Below are 18,245 nucleotides of genomic sequence, written 5' to 3' on the forward strand. Positions count from 1 at the left end.
TTTTTTAAAAATCAGGTAACATCTCTTTATTATTAGGAAGAAGCACTGCATGCTTTCATTCAGCCCGAGATTCTTGATGGCCCCAATCAGTATTTTTGTGAACGGTGTAAGAAGAAATGTGATGCAAGGAAGGTAAAGACTGTCCACATCATTTGTGAAAATGACTTTTGGTAAACACTCATCCTGATCATGGTAGCATAATCTTGTCTTTGCTTCATTTAGGGTCTGCGGTTCTTGCACTTTCCATATCTGCTGACATTACAGCTGAAGAGATTTGACTTTGACTATACAACTATGCATAGAATTAAACTCAATGATCGTATGACTTTTCCTGAAGAGTTAGACATGAGTGTCTTCATTGATATTGAAGATGAGGTAATGTGTTGAATTTCAGAGAAAAGTCTTTAGCTTTCTTGAAGTTTCTCATTGAGAAAATTAAAATGTCAGGCTAATAAACCCTTTTTAAACAGTATTATTAATCTAAATAAAATGTTCTTTAGCCGTGGCAGTGTTTTAATTTGAACTTTTAAAATCTGTCCATCTGGATTTTTGTTACATTGAAAAGGAAGCATATTCTCTAATCACTATAGGGTTTCTATACTTCAGTAAGAACTGTTTCTTATTTCTTCACATGAGTGATTGAAAAGCACAGATTCACAAGGCTTCAGAATGAAACATATTTCTTAAACTTGTATCTGAATCTGTTTTGGTCACAAGAGATGATGTAAAATTTTGAAACTCAGAATGCTAAGGTTAGTCTAGAGAATATTAATGATTAATGACTCACAATGTTTTATATGCTGTAGAAATGAGATTTGTGAAATTTTATTTTTCACTTGTATGTTCGGGCTTTTAACTCATCTGGTTTTGATCAAAATCCATGCTGTGCAATTATATTCACCAAAAAGTATTTAATGTGCCTTCTCTGTTAAAGACTAAATTTATTCCTCTAAGTCCATTCCTGAAAACGTTATGTCAGTTTGCTAGCTTGTAATGGTAAAAGAGAAATACTACATCGATACACATATGGAGAGGCTTTTCTGACTCTATACAAACCTTTGGTTTATGAAGTATGCCATTTAAGCAATTTGAAACCTCTCAAAGTATTACTGGGGGGGCTAAATGAGAATGAAGATTGACCTGGGGGAATAGAACTTGCAACAAAATTAAGAACTGTCAGATAATCAAAAGAATTATCCAGAGGATAGAGGATCAGGTAAGAGATAAATACGTTGACTTGTACTAAATGAACTGCATTCATAGCGTTGTTGACATCGTGCTTTTAAGCTAATAGAACACTAATCAGTCTTACTCTAAGACCTTTACTTTATCCAATGAGTTGAAATAGAAAAAAAATTTTATGGATTAAAATATTTCCAGTCAAATCGTGTTCTGATTAACAGGGCCGTGTTATAAAAGAATTTTTTATCTGATATTAGTTTTCCGGAGATTTAACTGAGTTACCTAGTAAATGGATCAGGGCAGTAACAGATACAATCCTGTCAAGTATGAAACCACATAATTACCATGGAGTTTCGCACAAGATGTGAAAATATTGATTGAAGAGATGGACTAAAGACAGTTACTCACAGAAACGAATCAGTTCTCAGTGCTGAATTGTAGCGATCTCTAGGTTTTTGAGGAGTTCCATTGTTTTGCAGATTGGAATTTTTTCATTTCACAAACATATTGTTATTTCTTCTGTGTAACTTCAAATGCTGTATAATATTAGTATGTATGTCTTATTTTTAAGAAGTCTCCTCAGACTGAGAGTTGCACTGATAGTGGAGCTGAAAATGAAGGCAGTTGTCACAGTGATCAGATGAGCAACGATTTTTCTAATGATGATGGAGTTGATGAAGGAATCTGCCTCGAAAGTAATAGTGCAGCAGAAAGAATTTCTAAAGCTGGCAGTGAAAAGGTATGTTTAAAAAATATTGTACTGGGTCTGATTGAGATGAAGTTAATTTTCTTCATAGCAGCCTGTATGGTGCTTTGTTTTGGATTTGTGACTGAAACTGTGGATGGCCCACCAGTGTGTTAACTCTTGCTGAACAGTTTGCACAGCACCAAGGCTTTCCCTATTTCTCATTCTGCCCCTAGAACAGGTAGGGCTAGGGGTGAGCAAGAGGCTGGAAGGGGGAGATAGCTGAGGACAACTGACGTGAATTGATGAGAAGGATATTCCATGCCGTATTTCCTGCTGTGTAATGTCATAGAATCATAGAATGGTTAGGGTTGGAAGGGACCTTCAAAGGTCATCTAGTCCAACCCCCCTGCAAGGAGCAGGGACATCCCTGACTAGGTCAGGTTGCTCAGAGCCTCATCCAGCCTGGCCTTGAACGTTTCCAGGGATGGGGCTTCCACCACCTTTCTGGGCAACCTGTTCCAGTGTTCTATAACTCGCATCGTAAAAATTTTTTTCCTAATTTCTAATCTAAATCTACCCCCCTCTATTTTAAAACCATTACCTCTCGCTCAGTGATTAAAAACTGGGAGCTTTCCAAAGTAGTTGTTGCTCAGATACTGGCTGGGCATTGGTCTGCTGGTGGGAGGTGATGAGTAACTGCTTTTGCACCATTGCATTTTTTTTTTTTTCTTCTTTCCTTCACTTATTAAACTCTCATTATCTGCAGTCACAAGTTTCATCACTTTTGCTCTTCTGATCCTCTCCTCCATCCCACTGGAGGAGAGGAGTGAGTGTCTGGCTGGGTGGGTGCTTAGTTACTGGCCAGTCAACCCCACTACAAATGTAAATGATAAAAATATAAAAAAATTCTTATATTGGGGGGTGGTGGGGGAGTAGAAGTGTGTTTTTGTTCAAATTCCAGAAATTGACACTACAGCAAAGGAAAGCATGCAACTGATTTGGAGTTTACCTGAGAATAAAGGTCTTCTCAGCTTGTTAGACTGAGAATTCCCAGATAACTTGTTTTGGGAGGAGACCCTCAAATTGAAGACTGTTTTGTCTTGCAAGCAGTGCTTTTTAAGACCAATTGTTACAGGCTTTGACTACAAAAGTATCTTGCAGTTCAGTAGAGAATTGGAAAGGTTTGGACAGTCTCTGCCATCCATTTCTGGTCCTCACAAAACCAGTCGGATAGATGAGGCCACATGTCTACATGTTAAATATCTGAAATTATCTTAAGTTATTATAAAGGAATTGAGCAGCAAGTCAGTCTAAGATAGCAGTCATCCTTCTGTGGGACATAAATATTAGCAGAGATCTTCGAGAAACCTGATTGAGTTTTTTTGTCAATACAAAATTCATCAAAAATCTTTAATCTTATGGTAATGTCTACAATATATGCCTTGTGTCATTATTCAGTGAACTCATATGAAATTTGGCCAATAGCTTTTATTCAGACTTGTTAGGAAGCTGTTTGGCTGTAACTGTAACTTTCATAAAGATTTAAAAGCTGTATTTTTATATACACATCTGTCCCTATTTACATTTACTTTAAAACATTTGAGAGAGTTTTTTGATAAATATTCTGAATACTGTGAATCAGAGCTGGGAAAAAAGAAAGAAATTAATAGGTAGTCACTTGACTGCAATAGGGACAAAGTATTGTAATGTATCTGTAATGCAAATGTCATGTCCTAGCGTTGACAGTAGCTTTGGCTAGTTAATTCAGACTACTTGTTCTCAAGGCAAATTAGCTGTCAAGCCATATTTTCAGCTCTTTGGTTTGGATATCTTAATAATGGATGCAGTAGATGCTAAGAATGTACAGAGCATTTCCTCTATGTAATCTAAAAATATTTAGTTCCTGTAGCACTTGTGTGAGTCAGTATTGCTTGGTTTTATTTTTTAATGTATATGCAGCATGGAAGATATGTTCTTAGTACTCTTTATTTCCATCCTTTTATCTATGAAAAGAGAGCTTTATAACAGCAAACTTGAAGTGATGTGAGAGAAGTTAGTTCAGAGTGCCGATTAGCACTGAATGGCGTGTTGCTTGTTTGCAATATATATTAAGGGACAAAAAGCAATCTTCAGGAATGCAGAAAAGAGTGATAGCAAATAAGCCTAAACTTCATAGCTACAGGCAAGCTGGTCATTACTTTTGTTTCTTGTGTGGCGATACTGTTTAGTTCCTACCTAGCATAACAAGTCACAATGCTTGCCAATGTGATGCCCGTGTACATGAGGGGCTGGAAGGAGGAGCTGGGGAACTACAGGCCTGTCAGCCTGACCTCAGTACCATGGAAGATTTCGGAGTGGTTCATCTTGAGTATGCTCACCAGGCATGTGCAGGACAACCAGGGGATCAGGCCCGGCTGGCATGAGTTCATGAAGGGCAGGTCCTGCTTGATCAACCTGATCTCCTTCACCAGGTGACTCACCTAGTGGATGATGGAGAGGCTATGGATGTTATCTACCTGGACTTCAGTAAAGCCTTTGACACTGTCTCCCACAACGTTCTCGTAGAGAAGCTGGCGGCTCATGGCTTAGACAGGTGTATTGTTCACTGGGTAAAAAACTGGCTGCATGGCCAGCCACTCTTGGGGAAGAGTGGCTGGAAAGCTACCCGGTGGAAAGGGACCTAGGGATGCTGGTAGAGACCCGGCTGAACATGAGCCAGCAGTGTGCCCAGGTGGCCAAGAAGGCCAGCAGCATCCTGGCTTGTATCAGGAACAGTGTGGTCAGCAGGACTAGGGAAGTGCTATGCCCTTGTGCTCAGCACGGGTGAGGCCACACCTCGAATACAGTGTGCAGTTTTGGGCCCCTCAGTACAAGAAGGACGTTGAGCTGCTGGAGCGTGTCCAGAGAAGGGCATTGAAGCTGGTGAAGGGTCTGGAGCACAAGTCTTATGAGGAGCAGCTGAAGGAACTGGGGTTGTTTAGTTTGGAGAAGAGGAGACTGAGGGGAGACCTCATTGCTCTCTACAACTGCCTGAAAGGAGGTTGGTCTCTCTTCTCCCAAGTAACAAGTGATAGGATGAGAAGAAATGGCCTTAAGTTGCATCAGGGGAGATTTAGATTGGATATTAGAAAAAAATTATTTACTGAAGGAGTGATCAGGCACTGGAGCAGGCTGCCTAAGGAAGTGGTGGAGTCCCCATCCCTGCAGGTGTTCAAAGAATGTGTGGATGTGGCACTTTGGGACATAGTTTAGTAGGTATGGTGGTGGTGGGTTGATGGTTGGACTTGATCTTAGAGGTCTTTTTCAACCTTACTGATTCTATGGCTCTATGAAATTCAGAGCTTGTACAGGGAAGAAGTAACAGTAATGCATTAAGCCATTTAAAAAATATTTCCATTATTTTTTTTCTTAAATTGTTTGGTCTTTTCTCTCTCTCTTCCCACCAGCAAAAGGGGAAATTCCTCTTTACATCTATTATTACATGCTCTTATATAATATTTAGCATATCAGAGGTCTGATTTTGTTCAGTGTCTGTTGCAGTAATGCATTTCTGTTATACAGATCTGTCTTGTAACATACAGCTATTTATATATTTGGGTTTGTATAAGTGTTTCAAAACTTTGTAAAGTGATCATTTGGCTACTTTTACTTAATATATATCACACCTTTTTCTTCTCTCCCCAGAGTTCTTTACTGTATGAGCTCTTTTCTGTTATGGTTCATTCTGGAAGTGCTGCTGGTGGCCATTATTATGCCTGTATAAAATCTTTTAGTGACGACCAGTGGTACAGCTTTAATGATCAGCATGTTAGCAAGGTAAGAATAATATTTTTAGTTGTCTTGTGTACTCATAGATGAAACAATAAGTTTGTATTTTGCATGTGTTTTTTCACTTACGTATAATGAAGCTGGTTTTATGCACAGTTATTTCAAGTATTTGCCTTGTTTCGTATTCTCATTCTAGTGTCCTGCCGTATACATATATGTTTCACTCATTAGCTTAACTGATTTCTAGATTTTTTTTCTTTTTTTTTTTTTTTTTTTTTAATTTATGTGTGGGGCTTAGTATGTCAGAAGGGGAGTGTTTCTTCTTGATAGTTAAGGAGGTATGGTTTGTAAAGAAGCCTGTATTCATGTAAAGACCAGGCTGGATTTAGGATTTTGCTTTCTATACGTGTGAAGAACACTTGTTGCTTAGAGAGAAGTGTATTTGTAGATGAATTACAACCCAGGTTGTGCTATTAAACCTGTCCTGCTGGTACATTTCGGGTGTTACATGTATTTGTAAATGTTATTGCAGTCAAGAATCTGGATAATATTTTTCTAAGAAGTTCCTACTTGGGAAAAAAAAAATTACGTTTACATTCATCGTAAAATAAAGAGACTAATCACTTTGAAACAGATTTTTTTTAAGTCAGCAAATAAACAGAAATATTTTTTAAAATTATTAATATAGTGTATTAATTATGTAATGGCATTATTCCTAATGAGAATAAATGCATCTCTGTTAGTGCAAGTTTCTCAAATAATCATTGCATTGATTTTCTGTTAGATAACTCAGGAAGATATTAAGAAAACATATGGTGGATCTTCCGGAAGCAGAGGCTATTATTCCAGTGCTTTTGCTAGGTTAGTAGTACTCTAATACTACCTTTTTTTTTTTTTTTTTCTTTTTCCAATAGTGTTTTAGTGTAATCAAATGAATGACCAAGATGTGTGTACTTAACATGTGAGCTTAAAATTAATAGTAGCTGCCTCGAATAGTTCTAAAAGCTATCCTGACTGCTTTTCAGATCATTAAAATAATGTGATATTTATTTTTTAAAATCATTTTTGGTTACTGAATTGGTAAGATATATATGACATAGCTCCTTATTGAAAAAAAAAAAAAAAAACCCTAAACAAAACAACTTTTGAAGCCAATATTGTCATTCCATCTGATAAATGCAGATCACTATTCTTTTTTTCCACCAGCTCCACAAATGCGTACATGCTGATATATAGGCTGAAGGATCCAATGAGAAATGCAAGTAAGTATGTTTAAGCAGTTCTTAACTAGTAAGATTCTGTTGTGGAATAAGGAGATATTTCACATATGATGAGTCCTAATTTTTGTGAGGATGTAGCTTTTCATTACTCTTTTTGTAATAAATCTTTAAGGATCATTAGGAGATCATTGCAAAATAAACTTTCTAATTTTTATTATTTTGGATATAATGGAAACGAAAAATATGTACTGGCTAACACTGAACAAACTATGATGTCATGCTGTGTTAATGTCCTCATTGATGGTGGAACAAAAATTAATTTTCTTCACTTAAAAATTAGTGTGTAAGAATTTCATAATGACATAGCCAGCCCTTGTTGTTCGTGTCTCAGTTTGGAAATGAGACAATATACTAGAAGTTACATAGTCAGAAACAAATCTTGGATTTCAAGGTCTTTTTATTCCCCTCACCTCTGATTTAGTTCACCAAGGCTTAGAGGATGCATGGCCCCATAGTAATAGCTGACAGGTTGATTGATCTTTGAAATACGACACAGTGGAAAATGAAGATCCTGTTTAGACTGAAAACAGGAATGTCTGGTTGGAGGCTTCATTCAAGTATTGGCTAATTTCATAACTATAAACTTCCAGGATTTCTCTTGTTGTATATTTTTTAATAATGCTGTATTATTTGCTTGAAAACTTAATGTTTCTCATTTAAAATCTGAGCACACCTAAATGATGGAGTAGCAAATTGATAGTATAGAACTTTTTTAAACTAACATAAAAGTAGAAGGAAGCATGTTTGTTTGCTATTTTCTCCTTGTCGATCCCTTGTTAAAAGTACAACTGTACGAAGGAAACTGGAAGAGCAGTAGCGAGCCACGCCTGCTCTCCCATCAGCAGTGTGCCTGTAAGAACGAAGTATTTGGTTAATATTCTAAGGGATTGAATTGAGACACATATTAATTTGCTTGCAGTATCAAAGTTGGTTTTGTTTTGTTTTTGTTTTTTTATGTCAGGAAATATTCAATGGTCTGCCCTTATAAAGGGAAACTTCTCAGTTTGTAGCCTGGTTCAAGGTAGTTGATAAATAGTGTAGACTGTTCTAAGTTTTCAGGGTTTATATAGTTCAGTTGCCAGAACTTTAATTTCCTCAAGTGCACAAAAAAGTCCAGTGAATAATTTTTCCTAATAGGTTGAGGAGATGAGAAGCCACATAAATTTTCAAAGGCGAGTAAAAAACCTCTTAATACTTCTGCGTTCCTCCTTTTTTCTTTTTCATTAAATCCTCAAGCAGTTGCGTGTCCTGAAGAATACATTCAAGCTTTCAAAATCTTAAAAATCATCCTTTGTAAGCTGGATATAGCTGGAATTATTTAATTATTTTGATAGCTGGAATTATTTTATTCTTAATTGGTAAACTGAAAATCAAGTAGAATCTCACAACTGAAACTTTGGCACTTCACATTGTGTAGCTCCTTTTGGGGCATGCTCACTGTTTTTGAAGAGTGTGCGAGCGTAGAAAAGACTTCTGTACTTGAGAGAGTTTGTAACACACCAGCTTGTAACATGTCCAGTGGAGGAGGGATTAAAAGATCTTTGAAAATAATGTTTTGTTTATCTTATTCTGCTACTGTAAATATTTTAGGAGGGAGATGAATAGTTCTCTGCTTTCTTTAACTGCTTCTTTTGGGGTGAAATTTTGAATTCTACCATGAGAAACTGAGGGTGACTATTAGCAAGAATAAAGAGAGAAATTAGCAATGCAAGGATTAGTAAAACAAGCTTTAATGTTTTTTGGAATACAAAAAAAAAAACCTTTAAGCTTATACTAAATTTTATTTAAAAAAATAAAATCCTAAAATTAATAAAAGTAGACTTGCAACTACTTTTTGTATCAACATATTCTAAAAAGTTTTCTGATACTTTGAGCAAATTTGCCATTCCCACATCATAATAAACACAAACACATTTATCTTTAGCAGCAATTTATTTCATCATATACAGAGTACTTTCAGACATGTTAATATTTTCTAATTTCCTACTTTTTTCTATTTCTACTTTTCTACTTTTTTTTCCTCCATAAAGTTGAACAGTGATATTTCCTTTTAGAAAATAGGGAGGGGGAAAAAATAAGTATCTCACAGAGTAAATTTTGCTGACTTCTCTTTGTTTCTGAGAGTTCATGATGTGAGGGACAGTGCACTTATAAAAATATACTATTTTGTTTTAAAGTAACAGTATCTGAAGTAGATGCTTTATATAGTTTTGAACTGGATTGAAACACAAGAATACTGGTAAAACAAAGCCTTTTATCAAGAAATTGATAAAGTAGTAAGCCTTAAGAGCAGCAAAAAAGAACATTGTTTCCATGATTCAAATATTGAAACAGTATTATTCATTCTGAGCAAGAAGTGATTGTGGACTGTATGAAGTTTAGGAATAAGCAGGAGCCATAAACAAAGTCTACAGGTCAAGAGCTGTCTTTGGAAATAGAATTTATTTTTTTTTCCTCTAAGTGATATAATTGTTAATTCCTCAACCAAAAAAAAAACCAAAAAAACTGAATCTGCTGTTTCAGATTTCTTGAACATGCCAAACCAATCTGAAAAATTATTTTCCCAATTCCTTGCGATAGGCATGGCACAAGGATTGGAAGACAGCTGTGTTTGCAAAAGTTTTTTTAAAAACTTGATGAAATGTTGCATGTTCTGTTTTTATTTCTCTTTATGAAACAAAATCTCATGAGGTACACTAATCTATGTTAAGTGCAATATTGTCACTTTATAGACAATAATTCACTTTCTAGGACAGAATTTACCTTTATTGTAAAAACAGGCTCAAGTGGAGTCATCAGTCTTAGTGTATCTCTTTACAACAGCAAAGCTTCCCTTACTGATACTGGAATCTTGTGCTAATAGCATTTTCTTGTGTTGCTGATATATAATTATGGGGAATAAACAGCTGACTTTGGTTTAATTTAAATAATGAAAAAGAGAACAGGACATGCTATAGTGGGAAGTCTGAGTAAAGGAGAGAGAGAGGAGGCAGCAGCATGAAAGAGAACTATTAAATAGACCCATAATTCCTAAGATGTTGCCCATTACGGCAAAATTAATTTTTTAAAACTATTACTTTGTTTTTACTGACAGAGTTTCTTGAGACACATGAGTATCCAGAGCATATTAAACAACTGGTACAGAAAGAGAGAGAACTGGAAGAACAAGAAAAGAGGCAACGTGAAATTGAGCGCAACACTTGCAAGGTTAGAATTTCTGCTGAATAAAGTAACAATACATTTCTAGTAAGAAGTGTTTCTACAGTAAATAATATATTTTTTTTACTACAATACAAGGACTCTTTTGTGATAAGTGTATGTTCTGGTTTTGTTAGCAAGGGGGGGGCCTAAGGTGGTAGCTTCTGTAGGAAACTGCTAGAAGTTGCTCCCCTTTGTTCAGTGAACTCGGCCGGGCCTAGGGCGGACCCGCTGCTGGCCAAGGCCAAGCCAAGTGGTAGCAGAATGTCCCGTGATAAAGCCTCTGCGATAACGTATTTAAGTAGGGGAAAACAGGAAAATAAAACCGAGAAGATGTGAAGCAGCTGAGCGGGGGACAGAGAGGGGGAGGCGCAGGCCTCATGGGCCTTGCAGGCCTCACCCTCTGGCCTCCCGCCAGGCAGCCGACTGGGCCCAACTCGGCCTGGCCTGGCTGCAAGAAGTGGAGAGGAGATGAGAAGTGAATAAGATGTAAAAAGGATCCTGAGAGATGTCTGCCAGCCTGTTGTGAGGAACGGCTGCAGACGCCAAGGTCAGTGAAGAAGGAGGGGGAGGAGTAACATGGCTCCTGGCCAAGATTCCTCTGCAACTCGTGGTGAAGACCATGGTGGAGTGGGTTGTCCCCCTGCAGCCCATGGAGGTCCACGGAGGGGCAGAGATCCACCTGCAGCCCGTGGAGGACCCCACGCCAGAGCAGGTGGAGGCCTGAAGGAGGCTGTGGCCCGTGGAGGGCCCGCTGGGACAGCTGTTCTAGAGGGACTGCACCCCGTGGAAGAGATGACCCATGCCGGAGCAGTTCCACAAAGGACTGTGGCCCATGGGAGGGACCCCACGCTGGAGCAGAGGAGGAATGCGAGGAGTTCTTCCCCTGACAATGATACAGTGGCGTAAAACAATGCGTGATGAACTGACTGCGACCCCCATTCCCTTTCCCCCCGCCGTGCTGCTCGGGAGGGGAAGGTAGTAGAGATAATGTTAAGCCCGGGAAGAGGGAGGGGTGGGGGGAGGTTATCTTGTTCCCTGTCTCATTCTCCTGGTAGTTTTAGAAATAAATGAATAGTTTTCTCCAATTCGAGTCTGTTTTGCCCGTGACGGTAACTTTAAGGATTTCTCCCTGTCCTTATCTCAAACCTTGAGCAGTTTTTCTTATATCATCTCCTCCTATTCTCTCGGAGGGTGGGGGGAGCGAGAGACAGACTGCGTAGTCTGGTCCTGATCGGGGCTGAACTAAGACAGTGTATTTGTATTAATAAGTCTTAAAAATGAATTGTGCACCTATTAGAAGCCTATACACAGTGAAGGCATTTGTTAGAGGTATTCTCCAGACACTTTTATTGCATTCATGTCTTCCATGTGAATTTGAATTGGTATTAAAACCAAAACAAAACTACAGTTAATCTGATGTCACTTGATTTCAGCAAAACAGGTTCCAAAGAGTATGTAACACTGTATATTAGGTGTTTTATACTGTTAAATCTTTTCATATTTTGACCATTTCCCCTGTTAAATGATGTTTCTGAAACTAATTTAAAATGATTACTTGGCAGAAAGAGCAGAATCATTTTCCAACCATAGATTCAATAGTAACAAACAAATTAGGACATCTATGACTTACAAGCATGACAGTCAGCTGGTCTATCTATGAATCAAGTGATTGTTTTATTAGAAGATTCTCAATGGTTGTGAAATATCTAACTCTGTGTGAAAAAGGAATTTCACGTTCATTGTACCCATTCCTCCTCATTGGAGGATATGCACGCTGCCTACAGTTTTAAAGATGTTCTGGTTAGAGATGTTGTACCCTAGCTTGGAAAAAGATACAGATATACGTACATACACATTAGTGCTATCTGTTGTGCCTTTGACATTTTCTATCTGCAGTCGTGAAACCAACTGAAAGGAAACTGTCCTATAGCTGGAGTAGAGCTAAAGATGTGTTTTATGTTAGATTGTTTGAATATAGGGTTGTAAATTTAAATGTACTCTAATATGAAAGGTATTTGCAAATACCTTCATGATCATTTTTCTTCCTTTTGTATTTCATAGATTAAATTGTTCTGCATGCATCCTACAAAACAAATAATGATGGAGAACAAATTAGAGGTTCATAAAGACAAGACACTGAAGGAAGCTGTGGAAATAGCTTACAAGGTATGCTATGCTACACATAACAAAATAGCTTAATTCTTCTTGCTGTTGTGTATCTTCAGTTTTTAAATTTCTAATGCTATGGGAGTGTTTATAGAGGATTGGCTGTGGACTTTTTGTTGTAGGTTATTTTTTGGGGGTTGGTTTGAGGTTGGTTTTTTGGTTTTTTTTGTTTTGTTTTTTGGGGGGTTGTTTTTGTTTGGGTTTGGTTTTTTTTGGGTTTTTTTTTTTTTTGAGGTATTCTTGTTGGGGAATTATTGGCTGAGTTTTCTGTTAGTAGCTGTCAGATGGTTTCTGACTGGAATGATATAGCCTGTCCTTTTAAAAGGCAGTATCATTTTACATACCATTATTTTAAAACCAGACAATGAGAGTTTCTGTTAGACAGCAGTTGAAAGAATTTGGAATGCTTGTATTTGTATTGCAGTAAAAATGTTGTGTTGGATAGGTAATAAGAGAATTCTTTCAAGAAACTTTCTGCATAGCTAATACAATAACATCAGCACCAAAGCATCTGTTGATCTTTGCCTTCCACAAACAGGTAGAAATTGAAGACGCATATTCTTGCTTGTGTACTTGTACTCTTTGGTTCTTGCCATATGCGTCTTTGGCTGGGAGAGTACCAGCAAGGCAGTTACAGATTTGGAATGTGTTAACATCTCCTTGAGACACATGGAAGATCTTCAGACCTCTAAGATTCCATTTGGTATAACTGATAGAGGAATATATTCCCTGAATATACTTCTAGGACCTGTCTTCATGTGCTTTTGTACATACTTTTCAAACTTCATTCTTATCTGCATTTTGATGCAGACTTCTCTTTTGATTTCGAAAAGATGTATATACGTTAAATGTGTGTGTTTATAATATATATGATGTATGCGTATGTTTTTTTTCTAAAACCAAATAGAAATTTGTGAATTACAAGGATTCCTGGATGTACCGAGATATTTCTAGCTTACAAGGGAAAAACTAAACTCACAAATAAACCATCAATAAGTGTTGTGGGGTTTTTTGTGTGTGCATGATTTAGGTAATGGATTTAGAAGAGGCTGTTCCTTTGGATTGCTGTCGTCTTGTCAAATATGATGAGTTTCATGACTACTTGGAACGATCTTATGAAGGAGAAGAGGATACACCAATGGGTTTATTACTTGGAGGTGTCAAATCAACATACATGTTTGATTTATTGTTGGAAACAAGACGACCTGACCAAATATTCCAGTGCTATAAACCTGGTGGTAAGAGCTGTAATTACATATAGACAAAGATAGACTGAAATTGTTTATTGTGTGATGGCATGAAAATTAAGCTTGTAAAACATAGAACTCTTGTTATGATGTGAGAAAGAAGAAAAACTTTGTTGTATTACATTTTATGAAGTCAGTACCCAGAACTGCATACTGTGCTGTGTTGCCAACTTGTTTCTAATTGAAGCAGTTCTAAGGTGTACTAAAATTTGTCAAACTGTGGAACATTTTTGCATCTTTGGCATTAAGATTGATCTGAAAATGAAATTCTGAAATTGGACTGCTTTTCAAATTCATTACTGTTTGTATGTATTTAATGTAAACCCTTAATCAGTACATTGGACAAGCATATGTGTGCTTTCTTTGAATTCTCTCTTTTGTGTATATGTATATGTGATTTTGTTTTCTTTCTCCTTTTCCCCTACAGAGGTCATGGTAAAGGTTCACATAGTTGACCTAAAGACTGAATCTGTTGCTCCTCCAATAAGTGTACGAGCTTATTTGAATCAAACAGTTTCAGAATTTAAACAGCTAATTTCAAAGGTAATTTATAGTCATTAAGGTCTTGTATTATGGAGTTTTCATTCATTCTGACTGTGAAAATGTGTTGTAATTTAAGTACCTAAAATGAGAGCCTGCAGTTTTTGCAGTTCATACTGTGTGTCATGTCCAGTAGGGTTAGGTTGGTTTTTACAGTTGAGCTTGTCTTATCTGCTCACTGCTGCTAAAAGCAGCAGTCTACATCTTAATTCCATCCAGAGTTCTACCCTGGCTTTTGCACAAGCTTAGCCACTGTCTGCCCATATAGCTTACTATCTTACAGGGTAATAAGTTTTTTGGGGAAGCTGAAGAGTTGAGTTCATGTTCTTTTGGGTTAGGAACTTGAACCACCTTGCTGAGTCAGTGGCAGAACTAGTGAACTGTTACCATATAACTGAACCAATGTGTAACTTCTTCCATTGGCTTCAGTAGCTGAAATTAGCATCCAAAGCTGTTCACATTCTCCCTACAAACCTTCCTTTTTATCCCATCAGCCACTTGTATTTAAGATGCAGATTCATTTTTATGTGGTCTTAAACCATGGGATGTTACTGCTTCCATTGAATTGGAAGACATACATTTTACTCTGTCAGTTCTGTGTAGAAGAGTTCAGTGGTTGGTGTAAATTCATAAAATTTGTTATGAACCATGATTTCAGTAATTTGAATTCAGTTGAATTAAGAATTAAATGAACAGTGTGCAAAACCTGGTGCTTTAGAATAATTTTTTTATTTTCAGTTGGTTCATACCCTAAGTAATAAGACTGATTCCATGTATTACTGGTCATTAACAGTTTGCTGGTTCTCTGCAAAGCCAAGCCACTTTAGTCTACTGACTTTTTGGAAAAACTAGCATTTGCTACATATCAAAGGATGGAAGAAAGGAACTGAGACTCAACAGGTTTGGGAGGTTTTCCCCCACATTTGTCTTTTGCAATTTATAAGTCAATAAACAAACCTTCTCCTTTCCCTATGAATAAGCTTAAAAAATGAAATACTTGTTCCAGTATTTGAAATTATATATAATGTGCATATTAACTTACTGTTAATGTCTTCTTTTAGGCTACATACCTGCCCGCAGAAACAATGCGGGTAGTATTAGAACGTTGCTACAATGACTTGCGTCTTCTGAACGTTTCCAGCAAAACACTGAAAGCTGAAGGCTTTTTTAGAAGCAACAAGGTACATGCTCTGGTTTTTAAATTGTTAATTTCATTTATTTGTAGATTTCACAAATATCACATAGATATCTGTGTAGAATTTATAATGGATAACTGTCATGTATTTCACTGTGTGCTGTGTGGGGTTTTTTAACTAGCACTTTTTTTTGTAGCACTGATGAATACAATAGGCTATATATGAAACCAAGTGTACATAACAAGGTAGAGCAGATTCAGAATCAGACATCTGCTTGGTACTCAGTGGTTCAAATGATGGTGAGGTTTAACAGCCTTATGAGGAATATTTTTAAAAGTCAACCCTTCTTAGAGAACAAAGATTGGCATATTATTATGAAATCTGCTTAATTTGTTTTCTACATCTTCTAAACAGCTGCACCTGCTCTCATTATTAACGTTCTTAAGAAACGAATGTCAAAACCAAGAGCAAGTTTTTGGTGTTGTTTTTTTTTCCCCTTAAATTCAGTAATTTTTACTATGCGAAGTCCCCCAAGCCAAATTTATATTGGTTTTCCAAAAGGACTTCTAATAAATGTTTCCAATAATAATTGTGTAATGCATTCAGAAAAAGAGCAGCTTAAGTACTTAAATAACATCTGTAGTGTTGCCCTTTTTACTACAGTAGTAATAGCATATCTTTTAGCTCATTTTGCACATCCTCTCTCTGAAATTTAAGCTCAAGAATACACTGTCCTCGATGAAGAAAGATTAGTGAAGGCTTTGATGGCTTATAGCTGAGCCAGACAATGGCATTGACTTGTTATTCAGTTACTTAAAGCCCTTTTGCATTCACGTTGTCACTGCAACACAATGACCTTTGACAAAGGGAGAAATTTGTTCCCTTGTGTTATAATTTGTGCTGTTGTTTACCCATGTATACATTTAAAGATTTCTTGTTTATGATGCTATACTAGCAAATAAAGAAAGACTGCCGGCTGCAGTTGTGGGGCTCATTACTACCATAACTAGTGGTAGTGTACAGGTGAAGGATGCACATGAAGTGATACATAAAATGTGCTTCTGAACATAAGTGTTTACTGCAGCTGGTCAATCTGGTTACAGTTCACTTCAATCTTCACTTTTCCTTATTTTCATAATTATGTTAAGTCATTATTGAACTACAGACTCCCTAGTCTATCTTTTTCTAAATGTGTATTTTTTTTTTTAATAAAATATGATGTTTTAGTGACTTAATTTCTAATGTGCCCTCAATCCTATCTGTTTGCTGTTGTTGCTTTTACTTTTGTTTAAAATAACACCACATGATAAAACACTGTTATTTTATGTTCAGGTATTTATTGAAAGCTCAGAATCTTTAGATCGTCACGTGGCATATACAGATTCTCATTTATGGAAGCTTTTGGATCGCCATGCAAATACAATCAGACTCTATGTTTCACTACCAGAGCAGTCGCCTGGATCTCAATTTAGACGAGCAGTTTATCAGAAGTCTAGTGGAGATTCGGGCAACTTGGATGAACCCTGTGAAAGAGTAAAAGGACCTGTAGGTAATATGAAATCTGTAGTGGCAATTCTGGAGGAAAGCACAGAAAAGCTTAAAAGTTTGTCCCTGCAGCAGCAGCAAGAGGGAGATAATGGAGACAGCAGCAAAAGCACAGAAGCCAGTGATTTTGAAAACATTGAATCACCTTTAAATGAAATAGACTCTTCAGCATCAGCAGAGAACAGAGAACTTGAAAACCAAATTCAGATTTCCGATCCAGAAAATCTCCAGTCCGAGGAACGGTCAGATTCAGATGTAAATAACGACAGGAGTACAAGTTCAGTGGACAGTGATATCCTCAGCTCCAGTCACAGCAGTGATACTTTATGCAACGTAGACAGTGCCCCACTTCCCTTGGCTAACGGACTTGATTCTCATAGTATCACAAGTAGTAGGCGGTCAAAAGCAAATCAAGGGAAGAAGGAAACCTGGGACACAGCAGAAGAAGATTCCGGAACAGACAGTGAATATGATGAAAGTGGCAAGAGCAGAGGAGAAGCACAATATATGTACTTTAAGTCAGAACCCTACACTGCAGATGAAGGTTCGGGAGAAGGGCAAAAATGTATGTATTGTTTTTTAAGGGCCTTAAAGTAATCCAGCTTTTATTACTATTTAATTCATATACTGTATTAAAAAGTCTAATGACAGTATTGAAAAACTTGATTATATGTCATGTTAAAGCTAATGAAAGTGCAAAGATCGGACATGGTGTCAGGTTCAGCAAAAATTTAGCCTCATTTTGATCTTACAGTAAGCGATTACATATTTGAACAGTGTCATCTTGCTTTTTTGTTTTTAAGAAAATGAAAAGTTACCTCTGATACATCTATTTCCTTATATTGAAAGTGTTTTCTAGAGAGCAAGCTGAATTGCCTTCCAGTGAAAGGAAACTAGTTGCATCTGATGATGATGATTCACTTTTTTCAGAATCCAGTTACGTACTGTGGTTCACACAGTAATAATTCTTTTAACATTTAGATTAACAAACCTGAAAACTCTTAGTCATTTGACTGTAAAGAAAATTCAGATATACTTGATCTTGATCATTTAACTCAGTAGACTGTTGCTTTTCATTGACTGAAGTACAATAGGTACTGAAGTGCGATTGGTATAATGAAGTGTATGGCTGACATTGAAAATATCCAAACAAGTTCAGTGTAAGAGCCTAAGTAGTATATTAATTGTCATAAAGAAAAATTATTTAAACAATAATTCAGTACCTGCATATCTTTAATTATTCTTCAGTTACTTTTAAAAGAATAGCAAGATGTAAGATAAATATTTTGAAAGGCAAAGGTTTTCCTGTCAATCCAGAAATCCTGATGTGATAATAATAGAGTAATTTTTTTTTGCTTATTTTTTTTTTCTTTTTGTGAACAAGCATTTTCTTTTTTAAAACCACAGAGAAATATAATTGCAGCTACTGAAGTTTTAATAAAATTACTCCTTTAGCCTGGAAGAAGGATCTTTCTTTGGGGTTAATCTTGAT

The 18,245-nt window shown here is 36.7% G+C and overlaps 1 protein-coding gene across 4 annotated transcripts in view; it reads left to right on the plus strand.

Moving 5' to 3' along the window:
* The window catches only part of USP47 (ubiquitin specific peptidase 47), a 59,620-nt gene that overhangs the window by 30,473 nt on the left and 10,902 nt on the right, over positions 1-18,245 (plus strand). For 3 of the 4 annotated variants that reach the window (XM_086748273.1, XM_086748274.1, XM_086748276.1), the window contains 12 exons: positions 37-132; positions 223-375; positions 1,754-1,921; positions 5,555-5,686; positions 6,423-6,499; positions 6,845-6,900; positions 10,013-10,125; positions 12,181-12,285; positions 13,316-13,523; positions 13,960-14,075; positions 15,134-15,253; positions 16,541-17,318. In XM_086748273.1, coding sequence (XP_086604399.1) covers positions 37-132; positions 223-375; positions 1,754-1,921; positions 5,555-5,686; positions 6,423-6,499; positions 6,845-6,900; positions 10,013-10,125; positions 12,181-12,285; positions 13,316-13,523; positions 13,960-14,075; positions 15,134-15,253; positions 16,541-17,318 — 2,122 coding nt within the window. The remainder of the gene's footprint in view (positions 1-36; positions 133-222; positions 376-1,753; positions 1,922-5,554; positions 5,687-6,422; positions 6,500-6,844; positions 6,901-10,012; positions 10,126-12,180; positions 12,286-13,315; positions 13,524-13,959; positions 14,076-15,133; positions 15,254-16,540; positions 17,319-18,245) is intronic. The other variant, XM_086748275.1, reaches the window with a different exon arrangement.

This window comes from Chlamydotis macqueenii, chromosome 5, assembly GCF_036417535.1.
Source record: "Chlamydotis macqueenii isolate bChlMac1 chromosome 5, bChlMac1.mat, whole genome shotgun sequence".
NCBI classification, from domain to species: domain Eukaryota; kingdom Metazoa; phylum Chordata; class Aves; order Otidiformes; family Otididae; genus Chlamydotis; species Chlamydotis macqueenii.